The 19,385-nt window shown below is 46.2% G+C and overlaps 1 protein-coding gene across 1 annotated transcript in view; it reads left to right on the top strand.

Annotated features, from left to right (window-relative positions):
- CTNNA1 (catenin alpha 1) overlaps window positions 1–19,385 on the top strand; it is a 342,634-nt gene that overhangs the window by 186,707 nt on the left and 136,542 nt on the right. The window contains exon 10 of the mRNA XM_082255676.1: window positions 6,118–6,210. Within this exon, the coding sequence (XP_082111802.1) occupies window positions 6,118–6,210 (93 nt within the window). The remainder of the gene's footprint in view (window positions 1–6,117; window positions 6,211–19,385) is intronic.

Below are 19,385 nucleotides of genomic sequence, written 5' to 3'. Positions count from 1 at the left end.
AAACTGCAGCAAGCAAGGCTAGCAGACTATTTGCATGCCTTAAAAAGGCTTTTACTGCAAAGATAAGACTGTTGTTCGACCACTTTACAAAACCCTGGTTTGGCTACATCTTGTGTATGTGATCCAGAAGGATGTGTTTGAACTGGAGAGAATCCATATCTTGCAATATACGAATCTTTAAATGGTGCCTCTAGCATTGGGACATTCAGGCACACGGTAAAGGGTGATGAGCAGTGGTTTAGTCTTGAGCCGCCTAGGGTTCTTTACTGTTAGAGCGGTAAGGATGTGGTACTCCCTTCCCCATGTGGTGGTGTCAGCAGAGTGTAAAGAAATTTAAAATAAACAAAAAATCTTTTAGATGTGTTTCTTAGTGAGTGTAATCTACAGGGATATCAGGAATATGGAAAATGTTACACACACACACACACACTCAGATTGAACTGGATGGACTGGCGTTTTTATTCATTTATTCAACCTTACAAATTATGTAATTATGTTGTCAAATGAAGATTAAAGCCCAGTTAAACCTTAAGTTAAGTTTAATTTTGTCTAAATATATTCTAGGTGAATCAAAACAAAAGGTGTTCTAAAAAGACCTCAAACACAGACACACCTGGAGAAGCTCATGCTGTAGTAAATTGGAGAGCTAGCTCTGACTCAGCAGGGGGTGTATTGGACCGCTGCAGAGAGACCAGTGCTTGCAATTTGAAAGAAAGGGTCCTTCACTGCAGCATGCTTTCAAAGAACATGTTTTTTTTTTCTTTACACTGTAGCTACTTTTTATCCCTTTCCACTTCCACCTCCCGCCCTCAAAATATGGATCAAAATGTCAGGACATGGAGGCAGGCATTCTGGTCATGTGATTGGTGGTCACATGATCTAAAAGGTCCTGATCACAAGTATGCATCAGGAGCTTTTCTTGACACTTCAGTTACTGTGCTGGGAGGGCGCTGTCAGCACAATAATCTGTTTACATATAACCACATGTATGTGGCTGGTCTGCTTTAACCAGTTCCCGCCCGCGCTATAGCTGAAATACGGCTACAGCGTGGGCTCTAATTTCCGGGAGGCCGTCTTTAAACGGCCTCCCAGTAACAGGCTTCCCGCGCGCCCGCATCGGGGAAAATCTGTGTGGGCTGTGTCCCTTGGACACAGCCAATCACAGATCGTGGTGAATGGCCAATCACAGCGGCCATTTGCCACGTGATCAGAACATCCAATGAGAGATGATCTCATGATTGCAAGCTCTCCTTCCTCACACAGAGACTGCGTGTGAGGAAGAGGAGAGCCGATCAGCGGCTCCTCCTCATAGGGGACACAGAGAAATGTAATCAGGGCACTGATCACCAGTGCCCTGATTACACATGAGGGAAATAAAATGCCATAACTGCCCGCCATCAGTGCCCATAGTGCTGCCAGTCAGTGCCTGCTCATCTAGGCACTGACTAGCAGCACTATGGGCACTGAGTGTGGGCACTGATGGTGCTGCCCATCAGAGCCGCCTCTCAGTGCCCAGCAGTGCCGCCTATCAGTGCTCATCAGTGCAGCATATTAGTACCTCCTCATCAGTGCCACCCCATCAGTGTAGCCTATCAGTGCCCATCAGTGAAGGAGAAAAATATATTTATTTTCAAAATTTACTCACAGAAAATAAGAAACTTTTTTTTTTTTTTTTTTTCAAAATTTTCTGTCTTTTTTTTTGTAAGAAATAAAAAACCCAGAGGTGATTAAATACCACCAAAAGAAAGCTCTATTTGTGTGAGAAAAAGGATAAAAATTTAATATGGGTGCAGTGTAGCATGACAGCGCAATTGTCATTCAAAGCGTGAGAGCGCTGAAAGCTGAAAATTGGCCTGGGCAGGAAGGGGGTGAAAGTGCACTTGTAGGCAAGTGGTTAAAGCTCTCCCGGCGAGAGATAGCATATCCAGTCCGGGGCCAGTTCTGACAATCCCCAACAGAATCATCAGAAAACCTTTATTTTCATTTCTGAATTTTTATTTTCTATGGGACACTATACTACAAAATACTGCTACAAATGCTGGCCATTGATTGCAACTAAGATTTGTTAATTTGCACACACAGAGAAGTATTTTTACTAACAAATTCATCCAAGACCATGTTGCAAAAATGTATACACCCTAATGAAAGTCTTAGAAGCAAAGCTAAATTTTAGACAAAATCATAATAAACAAGAATTCAACTACAGGTGAATTTAATTATTTATTAAACGGGTGTCCCAACAGACAGTTGATTATAAAAGGGTGTTACTTAATAAAGAAAACCCCTTCCCATTTCATGCTGTCATGGAAGAGAAATGTCACATGGACTGAGAAAGAAAATAATTTCTTTACACAACAAAGTGAAGGCTACAAGATGATCAGCAACATTTTACGAAGCTCAGAATACTGTAGCAAGAGTGATACACAAATTTAACTAAGATGGAACTGCAACCATCTCAGGCCATTCACGGAAGCTAACACCTCGACAGGAGCATCTTCTGAAGAGAAGGGTTGAAGAAAATCACCATGCTCGTTCACTGCAGTTAGCTAAAGAAATGGAAAGCCAAACTGGGGTCATTGTGGCCCTGGCACAATACGGAGTACGCTGCAGAGGAATGGCATGCATGAGTGTCGTCCATGAAGGTAACCTTTCCTAAAGCCCATGCACAAAATGCCTGCCTAGAATTTGCCAGGGCCCATGCTGAAAAAGATGATTACTGGAACTCTGTACTCTGGAGTGATGGGACCATGATAAACGTTTTTGGAACTCATGGCTTCAAAACTGTATGGCCTTGCAAAGGTGAGGAGTGCAAATAAAAATGCATGGTTACAGTGATGGTGGCAGCGTCCTTCTGTGGGGCTGCATGAGTACTGCTGGTTTCGGGGAGCTGCATTTCATTGATGGTATCTTGAATTCACTGATGGACTGCTCTGTATTGAAAGAGCAGATGCTACCATCACTCCATGCCCTTGGTAGTCGTGCACTTTTCCAACATGACAATGTTCCAGAACACACATTTAAGGCCACTGTAGCATTTTTTAAGGAAGAATCGGTTGAAAGTTATTTAGTGGCCAAGTAGGTCACCTGATCTGAACCCAATGGAACCCCTATTGGGAATTCTGAAGAGACAAGTTGAGCATCACTCTCCATCCAGCATCCAGGCACTAAAAGGCGTTGTTCTTGAAGAATGAAAAAAAGGTAGATGTTGCAATATGTCACCAACTTGTTCATCAATGCCTAGAAGGCTTGGTGCTGTCCTTGCAAATCATGGAATTCATACAAAATACTAGATGTTGTGGGGTGTATTCATTTTTGCATCAACTAATTTGGGTAAAACCTGAAGATTTTGTAATCCCAAGCTATATTGTTAGCCTTACTTTCATATAATGAGCTAAATAAATGTTCTATAAAACTCAGTGTTCTCAACATTTTTGGAAATTGTTCTTGTGTTCATTGAGATATTGATTAAAAGCTTACTTTTGGAAAGGTGTGCTCTTTTTTATGCCAAACACTGTGCGTGTGTGTGTGTGTGTGTGTGTGTATGTATGTGTATACAGTGCCTTGCGAAAGTAATCGCCCCCCTTGAACTTTGCAACCTTTTGCCACATTTCAGGCTTCAAACATAAAGATATAAAACTGTAATTTTTTGGGAAGAATCAACAACAAGTGGGACACAATCATGAAGTGGAACGAAATTCATTGGATGTTTCAAACTTTAACAAATAAAAAACTGAAAAATTGGGCGTGCAAAATTATTCAGCCCCTTTACTTTCAGTGCAGCAAACTCTCTCCAGAAGTTCAGTGAGGATCTCTGAATGATCCAATGTTGACCTAAATGACTAATGATGATAAATAGAATCCACCTGTGTGTAATCAAGTCTCTGTATAAATGCACCTGCACTGTGATAGTCTCGGAGGTCCGTTTAAAGCGCAGAGAGCATCATGAAGAACAAGGAACACACCAGGCAGGTCCGAGATACTGTTGTGGAGAAGTTTAAAGCCGGATTTGGATACAAAAAGATTTCCCAAGCTTTAAACATCCCAAGGAGCACTGTGCAAGCGATAATATTGAAATGGAAGGAGTATCAGACCACTGCAAATCTACGAAGACCTGGCCGTCCCTCTAAACTTTCAGCTCATACAAGGAGAAGACTGATCAGAGATGCAGCCAAGAGGCGCATGATCACTCTGGATGAACTGCAGAGATCTACAGCTGAGGTGGGAGACTCTGTCCATAGGACAACAATCAGTCATATACTGCACAAATCTGGCCTTTATGGAAGAGTGGCAAGAAAAAAGCCATTTCTTAAAGATATCCGTAAAAAGTGTTGTTTAAAGTTTGCCACAAGCCACCTGGGAGACACAACGAACATGTGGAAGGAGGTGCTCTGGTCAGATGAAACCAAAATCAAACTTTTTGGCAACAATGCAAAACGTTATGTTTGGCGTAAAAGCAACACAGCTCATCACCCTGAACACACCATCCCCACTGTCAAACATGGTGGTGGCAGCATCATGTTTTGGGCCTGCTTTTCTTCAAATGGGACAGGGAAGATGGTTAAAATTGATGGGGAAGATGGATGGAGCCAAATACAGGACCATTCTGGAAGAAAACCTGATGGTCTCCAAAAGACCTGAGACTGGGACGGAGATTTGTCTTCCAACAAGAAAATGATCCAAAACATAAAGCAAATTCTACAATGGAATGGTTCACAAATAAACATATCCAGGTGTTTGAATGGCCAAGTCAAAGTCCAGACCTGAATCCAAAAGAGAATCTGTGGAAAAAACTGAAAACTGCTGTTCACAAACGCTCTCCATCCAACTTCACTGAGCTCGAGCTGTTTTGCAAGGAGGAATGGGCAAAAATTTCAGTCTCTTGATGTGCAAAACTGATAGAGACATACCCCAAGCGACTTACAGCTGTAATCGCAGCAAAAGGTGGCGCTACAAAGTATTAACTTAAGGGAGCTGAATAATTTTGCACGCCCAATTTTTCAGTTTTTTATTTGTTAGTTTGAAATATCCAATAAATTGCGTTCCACTTCATGATTGTGTCACACTTGTTGTTGATTCTTCACAAAAAATTAGTTTTATATCTTTGTTTGAAGCCTGAAATGTGGCAAAAGGTCGCAAAGTTCAAGGGGGCCGAATACTTTTGCAAGGCACTGTGTATATATATATATTCAATTCAAAAAGTGACTCCTATTTTATATAGATGCATTACAGATGCATTACACACATCTGTAATGCATCTCATATAGTTTAAGTATTTCTTTCTTTTAATTTTGACGATTATGGCTTAGTGAAAACCCAAAATTCAGTATCTCAGAAAATTTGAATATTACATAAGACCAATTTTAAAAAAAAATGTAATACAGGAATGTTGGCTTACTGAAAAGTATGCCCATGTACAGTATAATATACTTGATTGGGGCTCCTTTTGCATAATTTACTGCATTCATGCGTTGTGGCTTGGAAGCGATCAGCCTGTGGCACTGCTGTAGTGTTATGGAAGCCCAGGTATCTTTGATAGTGATATCATGATCATTAAACCAGGTATTGATAGATTTAGCAGCGTGGGCAGGTGCCAAGTCCTGCTAGAAAATTAAATCTGCATCTCCCCCTTTGGTCGGGGGGGGGGGGGGGGACCCCCTTTTGCCACCTGTAAAAGTAATCCAGTGGCTCTTTAGCCAATTGGATTACTTTTAATTTTTTTCATTTAAACACTGATACCTGATCCCTGAGAATATCACCCTTATTATACAGCAATGTCCTGGTACGTTGCTGAACCAGAAGTGCTGACTGGAAGAGGTTAAAGAAAATGAACGGTTAGCGTTTGAACACCTTTTTATTTTGATGCACCTGAACATATTTGAGTTAAACTGTTAATTCAGTTGGGATTTAATATAATTTTGTGCCAAGCCCTAACATGGCTATGTAACTTCTATGAATGATTTTTGGTTTGATCTCTTAACTACAGTATGAAATCTCCCAGGAGTTCCTTCCCCACAGTGTGTTGGCAGGTTCTTGGGAGCCAAAGCAACAGCATTGTTATGACTAAGGAGGATTTCCAGTGTTTGGTACTTAAAAGCTTCAAAGATTTCTCTGTTTTAGGTGGCCAATTTGGCATGCTCCATATCAAATAATGAGGAAGGTGTGAAACTTGTTCGCATATCTGCAAGCCAGCTGGAAGCCCTATGCCCTCAGGTACTATTGACAATGTATATGTGTTAATGTTTAAACAGAAACCTGTTTATTTTATGTAGCATAATTTTTTCCTTCGTTCATTGACGGACATAGCTTCTGGTATTCATAACCTTTTGGGTTATACTGCCCCTACAGGAATAGGACACTAGGCAGAAAATAATTCTGGCTACACCCATGGGCAGTCACAGGGGGTATACTCTCTTTGCTATAGCCACTCGTTTTTTTTCTGCATAGTCAGGAGTAAGGACCTAGTTCCTTGCTGGGATCTTTTGGTCTTGGCAAATTTTGTTTGTTTCTAGATAGAATTTTTTTTCTCCTGGATTTTTCCTATGAGATCTACAATCAACTGCCGGAGTGGGCAACAGTCTGGATAATCTATATCCAGTGGTCAACCCAGTCTGGCCAGCGAACGCACGCAGACCTCAGCTCCGCAGAAGGTCGGCCTCAACATAGCCCCACTGGACGGGGGCTGGCCTGCAAGTTAAACGCGCTGCAAGGTCGCATATGACCGGTTCCTCCTTGCTGACAGATGGATTTTTCGATGGAGAGGGGTTCTGTCTGGAACAGTGCCTGCCTGGTTCTTGGTATGGTGAGTAGCTATCCCCTCTCTCCCCCTAGAAGGTTTTGGTGTTGATGTGGGCCCCTCCTTGGGACGGGCAGACCCCCAGGTTCCCCTCCTTCCCGCAGGCACCACCCCTTGGCAAGTCCCTCATCTCCCCCCCCCCCCCCTGCCCTCCACGTACACTTTGTTGTAGCTTGTGTATTTCTATTCACGGCGGTCATGTGTGTGTAGTCCGGTGGCCATTTTGCAGTAGTTTGCCATTGAAAATAGCAGTGGCCATGACAGTGGATCCCTGTGGGTGGCGATTTTGGCGGTGGGAGCCCCTCATTCCCTGGTGCAGATTCCTGGATCAGTTTACTTCCTGATTGCCGCATGTGTAATGCATTATCCTGGTGGCTCCAGGCACCTGTTTTTTGCGAGTGGTGAGTCTGGTGGGGCCCTCTCCGTCTCTGCTGAGGATTGCTTGGTGCTTTGTGCCTGGCGACCGGGTGGTGCTGCCATGTGGTGAGGATTGTCCCTTAGCAGTGTTTTACACCTTTTGTGGGGTCCCCCTGGTGACTCATGGAGTCTTTGGAGCACATTTCCCCACCTGATCCCCAGGTCCCAACCATTCATCCATGCATTGCTGGCAGTCCTGGAGTCCCTTTGTGTTCCCGGATGGAGGTGGCTTTCGCAAAAAGCAACCCCCCGCCTTCTTCTGCCTCATCTGTCTCATCAGATCCTGAATCTGATTCGGCCGCCACGGACTTGGGTCACCCTGTGTCCTCCGCATCTGCAACCGCGCACGAAAAGGCGCTGGTGGATGCATGGATTGTATCTGTGTGTGAGAACCTAAAGATGGAGGATGCAGCTGAAGCTGTGACGGAGGCGCAGGTCCCCTTTATTACTCACAAGCCATCCAGAGTGGCAAAGGTGTTTCCTTTCCCTGCCCATTTTGACAGAATTGTCGCTAAAGAGTGGGGGGCGACCAAAGCATCCTCGTGGGGTTCCTAAGTGCTTTACTAGATGTTACCCCTTTGAGGAGAGTACCTTCTTAGGAAGTGGACTGTGCCACTGGTGGTGGACCGTCCCGTTTCCAGATTAAACAAGGCAACCATGATTCTGGTTGTAGAGTCCCCGGCCTTTAAGGATTGGGAACAAACACAGATGGTGTTGGCACTCAAGGTATATGTACAAAATGGGACAGGTTAAAAGCATATATAAAAATACAACCTAAAACGTCCATAAGCAAGGTCCATAAAAAGTTCCAGGTGGGCTAATGGTGGGTCAGCAGCAAAGGGCAAAGCTCTTCAGAATAGTGACCTCAACTCTTATGTATGAGGGTAAAAAAGGAAACCGGAAGAAAGCCTCTAAGTGCAGTAGTTTAATAAGTATAATGCGCACAATAGTAAACTCACATTGAAGTTGAAAAAAAGCTCATCTGATGGGACCGATGGTAATCATGGTGCTGTGTAGCCAAAAGCCGAGACTGCAGGGCAAAGATGTTAGCGGGAGACAAGGAGGGAGCCGGCACTCAGGGTCTTCCGGGTAGGCTGGCGCCAGGGAGAGGCTTGAACTGCAGCTTCAACGGCGCATGCTCTGAAAAGTGTTGTGTTCCCTTCCGCCCTTTGGTGACGTCACGTGCCCTGACGTTGTGTTTCAAGCCTCTCCCTAATGCCAGCCTACCCGGAAGACCCTGAGTGCCGGCTCCCTCCTCGTCTCCCGTTTGGCCAGGTGTTGACTTTGGCAGTCTTCTTCCAACGACCTTTGACCACACACTCTCTGGTGCGTACCTTTCTTCTTTGCCGCCTTGGGATTTCAGTTTGGTGCTTTCAGCTCTACAGTAGCCTCCCTTTGAAAATATTCAGGAGATTACCCTGCTTATGCTGTCCCAGAAGGTGGCCTTTTTGTTGGCTATCACGTCTGCATGCAGGGCGTTATCCTGTTGTTCACCTTATCTGGTGATTCACAGGGATAAGGTGGTTCTTCGCCCCTGTACGTCGTTCCTTCCAAAGGTTGTCTCTGATTTTCATTTGAATGAAGACGTGTTGCCTTCCCTATGTCCCAGGCCTAAACATCCGAAGGAAATTGCCTTGTATGCCTTGGATGTGGTCCGGGCAATTAGGGTGTACTTGGCAGCAATGGAGTCTTTCAGGAGGTCAGACTCTCTATTTGTGCTCACGGACAGACTTGGAAAAGGGTTGTCCACTTCCTCTGTGACCATTTCCAGATGGATCAGACAACTGGTGGTTCAGGCCTATTTCATCAGGGGTCAGGTTCCTCCTTTCCCTGTCAAGGCGCACTCTACTAGGGCGCTTAGTGCCTCCTGGGCCTTCTGTTATCATGCCTCAGTGACGCAGGTTTGCAAGGCAGCGACCTGGTCATCGGTGCACACTTTTAAAAAGTTTTATAAGGTGAATGTGTTGGCATCTGCGGGTGCTCCCTTTGGCCGCAAGGTTTTGCAGGCTGCTGAGGACCTGATCCTCTTAAGGGTGTATTGTTTTTTTTTCAGGTGGGCTCCAGTTGCTTGGTTGAGCTCCTGTTGCCTGGTTGGCTAATGTTTAGCCTTGGGATTTTTTTGTTGTTCCCAGCCCACAATGCTTTGGGACGTCCCAACGGTTATGAATACCAGGAGCTGTGTCCATCAATGAGTGAAAGAGAAAATGGGATTTTTGACTTGCTGTCAAATCCATTTCTCTGATGTTCATAGATAGTCACAGCACCCACCCCCCTGTGGATTATTCTTCTGACACTGCTTGTAACAAAACTTAGTGGCTATAGCAGAGAGAGGGCGTATACCCCTCTGCGACTGCCCATGTGTGTAGCCAGAATTATTTTCTGTCTAGTGTCCTACTCCTGTAGGGGCAGTATAACCCAATGGTTATGAATACCAGGAGCTGTGTCCGTCAATGAACATCAGAGAAATGTATTTTACAGTAAGTCAAAATCCCGTTTTTTTTTTTTTTGCTTTTTTTAAAGCGTTTTTTTTGTTCTGCTTAATTGTATGAGAAATGTTTGCATGGCATTTTGAATACTATGTGTGTTTGCATTCGCTTTTCTTTGTCTGCTCTTCTTTTCTTCCTTTTCTCGAACATCCCAAAAATCTACTGGTAAGTAATTGACTTTCACCTTGGTTTTGCTTTGTTGGATATTTATGAATTTGGTGGACTCATCAGATTGCAAGCAATTGGTAGCAAAATGTGGTGTTCCCACTAATTTAACCAACAGAGAACAAAAAATGTATAACTGTTGACCTGGCTTCAGTGTAATTACTGTGTAAGGCCCCGTTCACATACAAGCGACGCTACTTCGCACCGCGACCTCCGCGGTCGCGGTGCGAGCAGCGCGCCGCGACCTCGGAGCGGCCGCCACGGACTTCATAACATTGAAGTCTATGGCGGTCGCCTCCTGGTCGCCCCAAAGAAGCTCCGGACCCTTTTTCTAAGTCGGAGCGACTTGTGTCGCTCCTATTAGAACGGGTCCGCAGCTTCCCTATGGGAGGCGACCTGTGAGGCGACCAGGTCGCCTTAGTGTGAACGGGGACTAATATCTGTAGGGAATTACCAGAGTAACAATTCTGCACAAGTAACAAGTATTGCATTAGGGCATTACATTTATTTGCTGTCGGTGCATCACAACTAGGGTTGCCACCTCATCCCTTTAATCCAGGACACACATTAATTACACAGGTTCTGAGACTGATATCATGCAGATAAGGCACCAAGTGAGTTTAATTACCACCTTAATCAGCCACAGAACCTGTGTAATATGTGTCCTGGAATAAAGGGATGAGGTGGCAACCCTAATCACAACACAGGTGTCCTCAACGCTACAAAACCTACCTACTAATTACTCACAACTGTATGTTGTGGCGTACTAAAACGCTCCATTGTGTGCTGTGGAGGGTTGCTAAAATGGATAGCAATGCACAGAGAGCCAAGTGTATCATTCTTCAACCACACAATCCTTTAAATCCGCCTTAGAGGTCAAGTAATGGAATAACTCAAATCACAGTACATTATACACAACATACAGGTGCGTCTAATAAAACTAGAATATCAAAAAGGTAATTCAATGGGGGCGTGGCCTGGAGCGGCATGGAGTAGGACGCTAGTGACTAGAGCTCCGCCGGCTGATCATCCTTTAACCTCATTTATCCTGCACCCCGGGCCTTACTTTTGGCTTCACGGCACCCTCCTTGTGCCCTAGTACCTCAGGCACCATGTCGCCGCCGAAGAAACCCACGGACACTGTGGCTAAACTCGACAAATTTCGCCGACCGGAGAAGGATGGCTCTTCCCAAGATGGCGCCGAGGCGGGTGCGGGAGGTAGCGTGGCGACTGCGGACACGACCCGTGTTCTGGATGCGATCTCGCTCTGCCAGACCTCCCTCACGGCCAAAATTGAGGAGATCAAAGTTGACATCTCCCTGATCCGCCAGGACCTACAGAAGGTGCGTGACCGGGTCGGCGAGGCTGAACAAAGGATCAGCGGAGTGGAGGATTCCCTGCCCCCCCTGCAGCATGCCTCTGATCATCTCCAGCTCCAGGTGAGCCAGCTTTTGCTTAAACAGGACGACATGGAGAATAGACTGAGGCGGTGTAATGTAAGGCTGATTGGTCTCCCGGAAGGGGCAGAGGGCAGGGACCCGGCGGATTTCCTGGAGCGGCTCCTGACCGATACTTATGGGCGCGAGGCCTTCTCCCCCACATTTACAGTGGAACGAGCCCACCGTTTATCGGGGAAACCTCCTCCTCCGGGGGCGCCTCCCCGCACCTTTATTGCTAAGATGTTGAACTATCGGGATAGAGACACCATCTTGCGCTTAAACAGGGACAAGGGCAATATCCCTTATGGAAATGGACGGATTGCAATATTCCCCGACTTTTCGGCCGAAGTGCAGAAAAAGCGCAAGACCTTCCTTGAAGCCAAACGTAGACTACGTGTCAAGAACATAAAATATGCTATGTTGTTCCCGGCTCGTTTGCGAGTGGAGGGGGGAGACAGAGTTCATTTTTTTGATGATCCGGAGGCTGCCATATCGTGGCTGGAACGTTTGGACGCTCGGAATTGAACTCCCCCCCTACCTCTTCTCTACTACCCGCTGGTGACAGGCTTATTGGCAATTTCTCTCACATGGCAGCTCCCTCTCCGGGTTGCGTATCCCATACCCTTGTCTGGAAGGTGACTATGACTGCTCCTGTGCTGCCTTGAACTCCCTCACTTTTATCCTGCCCGGTCCACGAACCATTCACTGGTCTGGAAGAAGACCGCGCTGTTCTCCTATGTGCCTTGATATCCTCACATGTATGCCTTTTATATCTCTGTGTCTCTCTCTCCCCTCCTTTTTCGCCTCGGTGACCATACTCTCTTTCTACCTTCTCCTTTCTATCCTCCTATGACGCCATGTGTGTTGTTGATTACTGCTGCCCATGGGGTTTTTTGGCCGGTGGGCCCTAGTCCTCTTTTCTTCTTCTTCTCTCTTACCAAACCCCTCTTTTCTTCCCCTTTTCTCTACTTTTTTCTCCCCCTTTCTTCTTTTTTCTTCCTCTTTCCTTACTTTTGGTACTCCTTACCCAGTTTTCTAGCTTTCCTACGACTGTGTCTTTGCTACCCAGCGAAGTTTCGCCCGTGGGCTCTGTGTTAGGCAGAGCTGCGCACCAACCACTCCTCCATTGTCTGTGTGGACGGTGGGGGTATATGCTCAGGCTGTTGTTTTCCTGGGCCGGATGCTGGACCTGTTTTTCCCCTCATTTTTGTGCGGGGGTTTTTTCTGATGGTCCCTATTTTCTTAAGTTTTACAGGTCCGGGTTCTGTTGTGGTTGGATATGGGATTTGAATGCCCGCACATGTTTGGGTTGGTGCAGGGCGGGGTGGGGGGTAATGTTTTCTTTATTGTTCACAATTGATCAGTATCTGTGGGAATGTGTATTGTTTACCCTGTTCAGTTTTCTACGGCTGTTTGCAATTTTTATGGAACAACTGTCTCTGTGCCTGACCGAGGCTACTCCCCTAACATGCATGGTAACTCTTATTACTGTGGGTCCCACGGGACTCCCGGGGCTCCTGCGCAGCTTGCTGCTACCAACGATTAATGGCCCAACTTAAATTTCTAACATGGAACGTCCGGGGCCTGGGCGACAGGATTAAACGCTCGGCAGTGTTTACCTCTCTTAAAAGCCAGCGTGCAGATGTGGTGGTGCTGGTGGAGACCCACCTTGAGGGCAGACTTCAGATGGCACTCCGTCGCCCGTGGATTGGCTGGACGTTCCATTCCATGTTCACTTCCCATTCGCGGGGGGTGGCTGTACTCGTGGCCAAGACTGTACATTTTGAGCTCCGGGGATCCCTAGTAGACCCTCAGGGTAGATTTGTGTTTCTTTCTGTGCTGCTGTATGGGGAACCTTTCCTACTTATGGCGTATTATGTGCCCCCCCCATTTTCCTCTACTATCCTTATGGAGGGCCTGGATTTTATGATGTCAAACCCCCACATACCGGTACTCTGGTTGGGGGATTTTAATAATACCCTGAATCCTAGTTTGGACAGACTTCATACGGTGCCCCCGTCCTCTCCCCTACCCACCTCGACTAGATTTGCTAGACTGTTGACGGAATTTAACCTTTTTGACACCTGGAGAGCTACATACCCTGATAAGCTGGCCTACTCCTGTTACTCCTCTGCTCGTCAGTCCATGTCTCGCATAGATTTTATCCTGGTCTCCCCTTCCCTCCTCCCACGCCTGTTGGACGCTGGTTTCTCGGCTCGGGGTTTGTCGGATCACTGTCCCTACTGGGTGAAGATTAGTTATGGCCGTGACCGTCCCCCCCCGGCGTGGAGGCTTAACCCACATTGGCTCGGGCTTCTTCCTGAGGAGACGGATGTGTCATCGGTCTGGAGACAGTTTTTTGCGGAGAATGACCATTCTGCTTCCCCTTCAGTGGTTTGGGAAACGTTTAAGCTACATGTCAGATCCCATTTAACACATGCAATCAACAAGATCAGGGCTGAGTCTGTGGAGAGCTATAACGGCGCTCTGCGCAATCTGGCTGCGGCGGAGCAGGCCTTCCAGGCGGCTCCAACGCCGGAGGGAGCCGCGCAGCTTAACCTTGTGACTAGGGTGGTAGCGCAGATGGAATATGAAAGGGCTCGTAGGAAGTTATTTTTCCAAAAGCAGAAACTGGTTGAGCACGGGGAGCGAGCGGGTAAACTCTTGGCTTATCTGGTGCATTGCGAAGATAGGCCCCCGGTGGTGATTAAGTTGCGCTCACCACAGGGTTCTTTGACCGCTGATCCTGAGCAGGTGGCTGATTTGTTCAGGGAGTTTTTTCGGGATCTTTACACTTCTGTGGCCCCGGCGGATGATTCTCTAATGAATGCTTTTTTGGCCTCTATAGAACTCCCCCAATTGTCGGCCGAGCAGGTAGAGTCTTTGGAGGCCCCGCTTACGGTGGAGGAGATCGTGGAGGCCATATCGCAATTCTCGAGAGCCAAATCACCCGGCCTAGACGGCCTCCCAATAGAATTCTATTCAGCATACGCTGAAGACTTGGCCCCACGCTTGTTGGCGTTGTTTACAGATATCTTTGAGACCTCTGCTCTGCCCCCATCCATGAGAGAGGCTCTGGTGATTCTAATACCTAAGCCCGGTAAGGATCCGCATCGTCCAGAGTCCTACAGACCTATATCCCTTCTCCAGGTTGACGTGAAAATTTTGGCGAAACTCTTATCCATTCGGGTCAACAAGGTCATCCTCTCCCTGATCCACACCGACCAGTCGGGCTTCATGCCCGGCAGGAACACTTCCTTTAATTTGAGAAGGCTATTTATGAATTTACAGGCCACGCACGATAATGTGGGATCCAGAGTGGTGGTGTCCTTGGACACCGCCAAAGCTTTCGACTCTGTGGAGTGGAAGTTTCTTTGGAGATGCCTGGAGGGGTTTGGCTTTGGCCCGCATTTTGTCCGCTGGGTGCAGGTTCTGTACCAGGCACCGGTGGCCAGGGTGTTGGCCAACGGCTGGACATCTGCTGCTTTCCCTCTTAGTAGAGGGACGCGACAGGGATGTCCGTTGTCCCCACTGTTGTACGCTCTGGTGGCGGAGCCCCTAGCCATTGCTATTAGGACCCACCCGGATATAGGCGGCCTTCGCGTGGGACCCTTGGAGGAGAAGATTAGCATGTACGCGGACGACACACTGCTGTTTCTGGCGGACCCAGAGGCCTCTCTCCATACAGCGTTGTCCCTGATTGGCCGCTATGGCCAATTCTCGGGCTTAAAAATTAACTGGGATAAGTCCCAAATCCTGCCCATCGACGATATCTCGTCGGTCCCCCACAGCCTTGAGTTCCCCTTGTGTAGGGTGGATCGCATTAAATACTTGGGAGTTCAAGTCACGACGAGAGCGTCTGATTATGTCCCGGACAACTTACTACCTCTCCTTTCCATGGTTAAAACACGGACTCAGACTTGGGCTAGACTGCCATTGGGGGTCATGGGACGCATCAATCTGATAAAGATGGTGTTACTCCCAAAACTGCTCTATGTCTTGTGGCATTCCCCGATATATCTCCCACTCCGGTATTTTCTTCAATTGGAATCTCTCCTTAAACCGTTTGTCTGGGGATCCTCCAGGCACAAATTGTCCTGGCGGAAACTGAAGAATGCTACCAATCTAGGGGGGATGGCTCTCCCTGATTTTAATTTATACTATATTGCAGCGCAGCTGTCTCATTTTTTCCATTTTAATTCTTCTGATAGGGAAAGATTCCTAGCGCTCCTTGCACCGTCTCGGGCCCATGCACTCACAGATCCACTGTCTCTCATAGTCTCGGGTATACGGGGGGCAGATAGCAGAGACAGCAGGACTTCAATGTTGTATCACTATCGGAGGCTGTGGGATGTGGTCTCGAGCAAGCTGGCCCTCCCGGACCTTCACGAATACACCCCCTTGTGGTGTAATGCCTCCCTTCCTGAGTTCCAAACTATACCAGATGTGCATGTGTGGGTACGACACGGAATCTTATTCTTGTCTCATCTCCTCACAAATGGCAATATTAGGAACTTTGAGTCCCTCTCCACCAAGTTCCATCTTCCCCCCCATATGCATTATAGATATCTTCAACTGAGACACGCTTTCCAGACACAATTCCCTCAACCTCTCCCTGCCCTTCCTCCAGTTCCTGTGCTGGAAGTGGTTAGCTGCTCGGACCCTAGTCACCTCATTTCGATTTTATATACTATGTTGCACGAGCCGGCGTCCACGGTCCTGGCTTATGTCCCTAAGGCTAGATGGGAGGAGGATGTGGGAGCCCTGGAGGATGACGAGTGGAGTGACGCCCTGGATACTTGTAAACTGGCCTCCCCTAAATTGTCCGACCGTCTTACGCAAATATATATCCTACATCGTGCGTATCTTACCCCCATCCTGACAGCCAAATACAGACGTGACACCTCAGACACCTGCCCTATGTGTAAACGGGAGCGGGGAACTTTTTATCACTTGTTGTGGAGCTGCCCAGAGATTCAGGGCTACTGGGCACAGATAGTTAAATTCCTGCATGACACCATGGGCTCTCCTCTCTCACTGGTCCCCAAGCCGTGTCTATTGGGTATATTTCCTGACACCAGCATGAATAAGTATACCACTATCTTTCTGCATGAGGTCCTGTTCTCTGCCCGAAAGCTGATTGCGAGAAGTTGGATGCGAGATAGACCTCCTGCTTTTCATGATTGGCTGAGGGAGGTTAATGCCACTATTCCGTATAAGAAACTTCTATATAGTCATCGTGGATGTCCCACGAAATTTACTAAGATATGGGACAGGTGGACCCAGGCCCCGGAGACGTGTATTGGACCCGGTCTCCCGTCCCCCTCCCCTACATAGTTCCCTGGTCCGCAGGCCATTCACAGTGTTCCTCGGTCCTCACGCCTCACGCTGTTGTGTAGTTGTTCCATGCCATTGATACTTGTCTGGGTTACTTTTCTGGGTATGTACTCGCAAATATGTCCTTTGATACTCATACCCTGTTGTTCTGGTCATAGCTTGGCTAATTATTTGTGGATTACTGCATTACCCTGTTACTGTTATTTGCACTTTTTTTGTTCAATAAAGAACTGTTTGATTAAAAAAAAAAAAAGGTAATTCAATTCAAAAAGTAAAACATATTTCATATAGATGCGTTACACACAGAGTGATGTATTTCAAGCATTTATTTTAATTTTGATGATTATGGCTTACAGCTTGTTAAAACCCAAAATGTAGTATCTTCGAAAATTAGAATATTACATAAGACCAATTAAAAAAAAAAGAAAAGTATTTTTAATACAGAAATGTTGGCTTACTAAAAAATATGTCTGTACAGTATAGTATGCACTTAATACTTGGTCGGGGCTCCTTTTGCAGGAATTACTGTATCAATGCAGCGTAGCATGGAGGCGACAATACCCCATAGATTCTCTATGGTGTTTAGGTCAGGACAGTTTGCTGGAAAATCAAGCACAGTGATACATTAATCATTAAACCAGGTATTGGTACTTTGGCAGTATAGGCAGGTGCTAAGTCCTGCTGGAAAATGAAATCAGCATCTCCATCAAGCTGGTCAGGAGAGGGAAACAGGAAGTGCTCTAGAATTTCCTGTTAGAGGGCTGCGCTGACTTTGGACTTGATAAAACTACGGGGACACCAGCAGATGACATGGCTCCCCAAATCATCACGAACTGTGGAAAATTTTGCAGTTCATTTGGAAATCAAGGTCCCCAAGTCTGGAGAAAGATTGGAGAGGCACAGAATCCACATTGCATGAGGTCCATTGTGAAGTTTCCACAGTCAGTGATGGAAGACTCTACAGCGACTCTACTGCACAATGGCTTTTTGTCTTTTTCGGTCAGTTGACCACGTCGACTGCGCTTATGCTCTTCAGATAATGTTTTCCCAGAAACCGTATATGCCGTCATAACTTTTGATACTGTACCTCGCAGCACCACAAATTGGCAACTTCAGTCACAAAGGCACCAGCTAAGCAGTCACAAAGGCACCAGCTAAGCGGTCACCAACAATTTGCCCTCTTTGAAACTCTGTAAGCTCTGACCTGACTATTACTTGCAGCACTCGCAGTGAATGACGAAAGTAAGGCTCCCACCTGTTAGCTAGGTGTCTCATCACACAACGGAAGCAAAAGAATACTACATCACTTCCACTTTAATCACAAAACATGTGATCACTTTCACACCTGCAAATAATGTAGTGCAAGGGTGTCAAATTCAATTTCATGGGGGGGGGGGGGGGGGCATCAACATTATGGTTGTCCTCCTGGAGCCGGTTGTAGCTGTAAGACTAGATATCCAGAATCCTCCAACCCCATTTACATCACAGTGCACCCATCCTTACCTTGTGCTACTGCAAGGAGTAAGCTGGAGGGGGTGCTCTGAAGCAGGGAGTGCAGGGTCTGGAGGAGGATTAGAGGTGGGCTGCAGTCAGCTGTTGAAAACGACTGAATACTTAGACTGGGAAGATGGAGATGAGTGGTTGCTGCGGCTACACAGGATCTGTAGGAGTTCTGTCCTCTGAGCTGCCAAATGCTGCTGAGACAGGGGAGGCAGAGACTAGCCTCTCCAAGGCTGCACGAATAAGTGCAGAATCTGGAGGAGGAGATCTGTCCTCTCTGCTGCTGGCTGTGAGGTCACCTTTCAAAATATGGTCCCAACAAAAATTCCCAACACCACTAAACCAGATGTTTCCTTGTTATGGTGTTCCAGAAAATGAAGTGGTACACTGTGTTTGTCCCGACTCTTAATGAATCTGCGATGTTGCTATTACAAAGGAGGTAAACACCTTGCGATGGGATTATTATGCCATATGGCGAGCTCCTCCCAGTAGCCCATGGTGACATTTAGCAGAACACGAGGCAGACAGTGCCTTGAAAAATTATTCATACCCCTTGAAATTTTCCACATATTGTCAAAACTGTAAATGTATTTTATTGGGATTTTATGTGATAGACCAACACAAAGTGGCAAAGTTGTGCTCATAAGTTTACATACCCTGGCAGAATTTATGATTTTTTTGGCCATTTTTCTGAGAATATGGATAACACAAATGTTTTTTTTTTTTTTTTTTAAACATGGTTAGTGTTTGGCTGAAGCCATTTATTATCAATCAACTGTGTTTACTCTCTTTAAATCCTAATGACAACAGAAACTACCCAAATGACCCTGATCAAAAGTTTACATACCCTGGTGATTTTGGCCTGATATCAACATGCTCACAAGTTGACAGAAAGGTGGTTTGAATAGCTATTAAAGGTAACCATCCTCACCTGTAATCTGTTTGCTTGTAATTAGTGTGTGTATGTATAAAAGTCAATGAGTTTCTGGACTCCTGACAGACCCTTGCATCTTTCATCCAGTGCTGCACTGATGTTTCTGAATTCTGAGTCCTGGGGAAAGCAAAAGAATTGTCATAAGATCTGCAGAAAAAAAGGTAGTTGAACTGTATAAAACAGGAAAGGGATATAAAAAGATATCCAAGGAATTGACTATGCCAATCAGCATTGTTCAAACTCTAATCAAGAAGTAAAAAAAAAAAATGAGGGGTTCTATTGAAACCAAACCACGGTTAGGTAGACCAACTAAA

Source organism: Pelophylax lessonae (genome assembly GCF_965119305.1).
Source record: "Pelophylax lessonae genome assembly, chromosome: 4".
NCBI classification, from domain to species: Eukaryota; Metazoa; Chordata; class Amphibia; order Anura; family Ranidae; genus Pelophylax; species Pelophylax lessonae.
Note: the sequence above shows the minus strand (reverse complement) of the source record. Positions and strands in the feature narration are given on the sequence as shown.